Source organism: Tenebrio molitor, chromosome 8, assembly GCF_963966145.1.
Source record: "Tenebrio molitor chromosome 8, icTenMoli1.1, whole genome shotgun sequence".
NCBI classification, from domain to species: domain Eukaryota; kingdom Metazoa; phylum Arthropoda; class Insecta; order Coleoptera; family Tenebrionidae; genus Tenebrio; species Tenebrio molitor.
In genome coordinates, this window is record NC_091053.1 from 7,266,327 (window position 1) to 7,271,557 (window position 5,231).

A 5,231-nucleotide genomic window follows, 5' to 3' on the forward strand; every position below is an offset into this window, starting at 1 on the left:
TGTTATACATAGTTATTAGTTATTATTGGTATGTAATTATTTTCAATATACAAATTCTTTTTCATAAAATTGAATTTCAATTATGCGTGAGCGAAAGTGCGTGAGCGAAAGAGAATGAGCGAAAGTGAAACCTTCACCCACTGATAACCATGGATACAGACCTACTTTCTAGGGAGGTATCGAACAAAATAATTAGGGGAGCCAATATGCGAGGATTTTTACTTTTACACGTAGTTAGCGCTGATTGTGTCGAGCAGTCGTGAGTGTGCATCGCTCCGTGATTTTACGAGAAAAACAAGATATTCACAAAGAATAAACCAGGCAACTAGTCAGGAAAAGACCAAGATACACCGCAGAACCAAAAACCGTAAGTCGCAAGTCAAAAACAGCCATATAAAGTAGAAGATCGTGAAAAAAGAGCCGACTCACAGAGAGACAGAAACGGAGGAAGCAGTTATCGCTCCGCGATAAGGAGGCGCTTATCGCTCCGAGGTAAGAAAAGTCTGTAAGAACGAAGATAAACAAAACTAGTAGGCAACACAGAATACAGACGGGTTTAAGTGTAATCGAGTGAACCCCTGAACAATAACAAAAGAAACAAACCGGATCACGACTCTTCACCAGAAACAGAACAGAAACTATTCCGAGGAGGTACCCAAGTGGACAGAACACAGCTAAAACAAGAAAAAACGGAGGACCAAAACATGGAGGAAATCAAGCAAATACTGCTAGAGTTGAGCAGAGAAGTAAAGGAAATGAGAAACGACATCAGTTAAAACAACAAAGAAATGAAGAGCCTCAGAGAGGATGTAAGAACCATGCAGGTGAACTGGGAGAAGGAAAAGCTGGACCTGGAAGAAAAGATCACGAAAACAGAAGAAAAAGATAGAAAAACTCGAAAAAGACAAGATACGCAACAACTTGATAGTGACAGGAATGCGGATGGAGACAGAAGACGAAGAGCTACTGGGAAACACAATGGAAAAAATGATAAACAAAGAGTTGAGCCTAAACGTGAAAGTAAAGAAGGTCTACAAGATAGGGCACGATAAGTACAACGTGGAAATGAATAAGTGGAATGAAAAATTAATGGTCCTAAAGACAAAAGGAAAACTTAGAGGAAAAGGGATTTACATTGATTCCACATTAACATTAGCGGAGAGAGAGATTCAGAAAAACCTCAGAGACTTCGCCAAGAAAGAAAGAATTAATGGAGCCACAGTAAGAGTAAAGTATCAGGGAGTGGAAATTGACGGTAGGAGCTGGAAATGGAACAAAAAGGAGCAAAAGCTCATGAAAGTAGGAGAAATTAAGGCTCCAAGAAACTAAGAAGCGATACAAGAGGCACAACAAAGACGACCAGGCAAAAAAAAAAGGACGACGCAAACGGAACGTGATGAACAAACTGAACCGACAAACCCGGGAAAACGAGCAAATAAACCGAATAAAAAGGGAAAAATGAATAAGAAAACCATCAGACTGGGCACATGGAACGTAAGAACAATGTTAGCGCCAGGGAAGATGTCTGAAAGAGCGAGAGAAATGAGAAGATACAAAATAGAAATACTCGCAATACAGGAAACAAGATGGCCAGGAAAGGGAAAGATAGACAAAATGAACTACACGCTGGGGAGAAAAAGCAAGGGAAGAACGGAACAGCATTTTTAGTAGGAGGGGGGATAAGAAACAAGATAATGCAATATGAAGCGGTGGATGGAAGAATATCGTGGATCAGAATCGAAAACAAGCAAGCAAACATAACAATGATAAACGCATATGCGCCAACAGAGAATAGCAAGGAAGAAGAAAAAACTAAATTTTACGACAAACTGGAAAAAGTATGTGAGAAAGTAAAAAGAAACGACATTTTAATGATAGTGGGGGACTTCAATGCGAAGATAGGGAAGGAGGAACGCAATGAAGGTGTAGCAGGGAAAGAGACAATCCACGATACCACTAACAACAACGGAGCGAACATTTGCGACCTGGCGGCAGCAACAAACACATTCATTGTTAGCACGCAATACAGACATAAAAGAGAGCACAAGATAACATGGATGATTCCAGGGGGGACAGAGGGAAACCAAATAGACCACATGCTAATCTCCAAAAAGTGGAAAAGAATAATACAAGACGTTAGGACATACAGAGGGGCAAATGTCGACTCAGACCATCTCTTGGTTGTCGCCAAAATGAGGATGAAGGTGGTCAAACAAACAGGAGGCAGTAGGAAAAATAGATGGGATGTAGAGAAGCTAAACCAGTTAAACCACACGAGACACAACGATGGGTACAAAAAAGAGATGAGAAAAAAATTAGAAACACGAGAAGAAGAAGTAGACATCGAGGAAGAGTGGAAGAACCTAAAAGAAAGCATAATGGACACGGCAGAAACAATGCTTGGACGAAGAACAACAAGAAAAAGAAAGGAATTGTTCGACGAGGAGTGCGAAAAAAGAACGGAGGCGAAGAACCAAGCCAGAAACAGATGGTTAAAGACGGGAAACCTAAAAGATTTAGAGTACTACAAAGAAAAAAAGAAAAGAGGCGACCAAATATTGCAAACACAAAAAAAAAGTTGGATTAGGGAGCTTATGCAGGAAGTGGAAGTCAACAATAGGGACAGCAGGTGTTACCACCGGAACTGTTTGTGTACAAACTCTAACCAATCTCGGTTCCGGTGACAAGTGCGATGTCCACTTGTATCGAAGTGACTCCAATAAGAATCGACGTCGTAGGCGGGCGACCTGGTTGCCGCGTTCGGGATGTCGGCGCTCCGACAAGGGGGTGCACTGTCGCAGATGTTTCGGGTCGGAAATCAAACGAAAAAGCGGGTAGTCAAGTTTAACCAAGACTGCCTGATTTTCGGCCGGCGCTGCATATTTACGAATAAGTTGGACCCAATCGTGACAACAGAGCGAGCGGGGGGGTTCTTTAGAAAAAACACCCGAACGGTCAAAGACCACCCAAACGGTCCACACATGTGACACAGGAAACTGTATGAACTGATAAAACACCGGAACTCGACGAGTAAAAGGACACAAAGAATAGATAACAAAAGATGGGAAGCATATTACACGAAACTTTTTAGGGAAGAAAAAAAAATTACAGGGAGAAAAAAAGAAAAACGGAAATGAAAGACAGTAACAACGAGGACGACGCGCCGTCTTAAGACGAATACATGGAGATCATCGCACAGCTTAAGACAAAGAAAGCAGCAGGGCCCGACCAAATCAGTAATGAATTAATCAAGTAAGGAGGGCACGAACTGCTAAGCAGAGTTTATAGAATACTAGTGGCGGTATGGCAGAGCGAGACAATGCCAGAAGAATGGAGAACAGGACTACTCATTCCACTACTTAAGAAAGGAGATCCTACACAATGTAGCAACTACAGAGGAATCATGTTACTCAACACAACATATAAAATACTAACATCGATTATCAGGAAGAGACTGACAGAACACACAGAAACAAAACTAGGGGAGTATCAGAATGGATTCAGAAAAGGCAAATCAACCATAGACGCAATACACGTTATATCACAAAAAATAGAGAAGAGCTATGAATACGACATAGAGTTACATATATTATTTTTCTACTTTGCGTTTCTAATGATGTCATTATGAAACCCATTTGAGTATCGAAAGAGAGCTCATTATGAAACGCAACATTTTATTTTCTAAGGTTGGTACCGGGTTCGTTGATGCGGTGTTAAACGTCGAAAATGATAAACAAGCAAGTGCAAGTAACATAACCTCAAAATACTTTTATTTTTAAACTTTAAAGATTACAGACTAAAGGATTAACACGGAAAGTTAGGGTAATGTTGCACTTTAGGTCGGTGTAATAATGATACTTATGCGAATGTACAAATAGCGAAAACCTAAACACATTTTTATTAAAAATTAAACTAATGCACCGACGATAAAGTGAAACATTACCCAAGTTAATTTTGTTAATGGTAACGGTGGACGAATCATGGCTGTTAATTGTGATGCCAGGCATGCCAGGGATAGTTTCACTCGACCTGAAGTTTTGCTGAACACTCCTATTGTCAGACACCACAATGGTTGAAGTTGCTTTAGTGTTCTCTTTACTGCAAACAACCACAGGCACAGGATTACCTGGTTGTGAAGCTCTTGATGTAGATGCACATGAAAGAATTTGTGCCACTTCAACTTTCTTTTTTAGGGATTGTTCGATGTAGCCCTCAGTCACAGCTGAGGACTTCCAGCCCCCATGACGCTTAATTGTTATCAAGTCACCTCCCCGGTTTGCTAGGTGGGATGCACTAGACCGTCGAAAACAGTGCCCTGTAAACAACTCAGGATTGGGTAGTTTTAAAAAAGTGGCAATGACTTTTGGCATTTTGCCAAATGTGTTTATCCCAATGGGGCTGTTAATGCAGTACCCATTTCTGTATGTCAGAAAGAAACGACTGTGAGTAACATTTTTAGGTCGTAAGTTGTGGTAAGTCTTAATTAAGTCAATCCATTCATTGTCTGTTATTGCAAATAAACGTGGTTTATTTGTTTTTGTTTTAGGTATTGAATCACTTTTAAAGTCAACGTCGTTTACGGACATAATCGTTAACTCTTCACGTCTACAAGCTCCACAGTATCCCATTATTAAGGCGATCTAAAAAAAAACTATCAAGAGCAACTGATAATACACTGTTATGAATTACATTTTTTTAATACGGTTTCTGTACTTATTTTATTCATAATAATAAATATAAATTGAAAATGACTACATACCTTCATTGCTAGGTACATCTTATTATCCGCGTGTCCTATGAAGCGACATATATCTTCGACTTCCAAAATTTTGGATTTTTTTGGTTGATAATTCTCTGCTTGTTTTTTTAAGGTTTGCAATTTAGCGTAACGTGATATATCCACGTTTTTGTAAATGTTCAAACATGATCTTAACATAGAATATATCGACCATAAGGTAGAGGATTTTTTCGTCTTACTTTGCATATCGAAATATGCAATTAAAACATTCTCCGATATGTTCTTCACCTTATTTTCCCGACACCAGGCTTCAAAGTTCGCAAATTCCTTCTCATACACCTCTCTTGACTTTGTAGGTAGGAAGTTGCTAAGGGTGCCCTCAGCAACTTCACGTAACTCAGGGGGGGTACAGTTTTGGTCGTTTTCCATACTTTTTTCTTAACTTATACAAATTAACAACTCAAATATTGCGAACTGTCAATTTTACAATTTC

The 5,231-nt window shown here is 39.6% G+C and overlaps 1 protein-coding gene across 3 annotated transcripts; it reads left to right on the forward strand.

Moving 5' to 3' along the window:
- Positions 1–233: 233 nt before the first annotated feature.
- On the forward strand, positions 234–4,751 carry LOC138136698 (craniofacial development protein 2-like). Of its 3 annotated transcripts, none has more exons than XM_069055975.1 (2): positions 234–4,472; positions 4,547–4,751. In XM_069055975.1, the coding sequence occupies exon 1, from the start codon at positions 1,587–1,589 to the stop codon at positions 2,682–2,684; it is 1,098 nt and encodes a 365-aa protein (XP_068912076.1). In that variant the 5' UTR covers positions 234–1,586; the 3' UTR covers positions 2,685–4,472; positions 4,547–4,751. The 3 variants fall into 3 exon arrangements, with proteins under 3 accessions (XP_068912076.1, XP_068912077.1, XP_068912075.1); XM_069055976.1 differs by having other exon boundaries at positions 234–4,146; positions 4,194–4,751; XM_069055974.1 differs by having other exon boundaries at positions 234–3,737; positions 3,789–4,751.
- Positions 4,752–5,231: the final 480 nt, after the last annotated feature.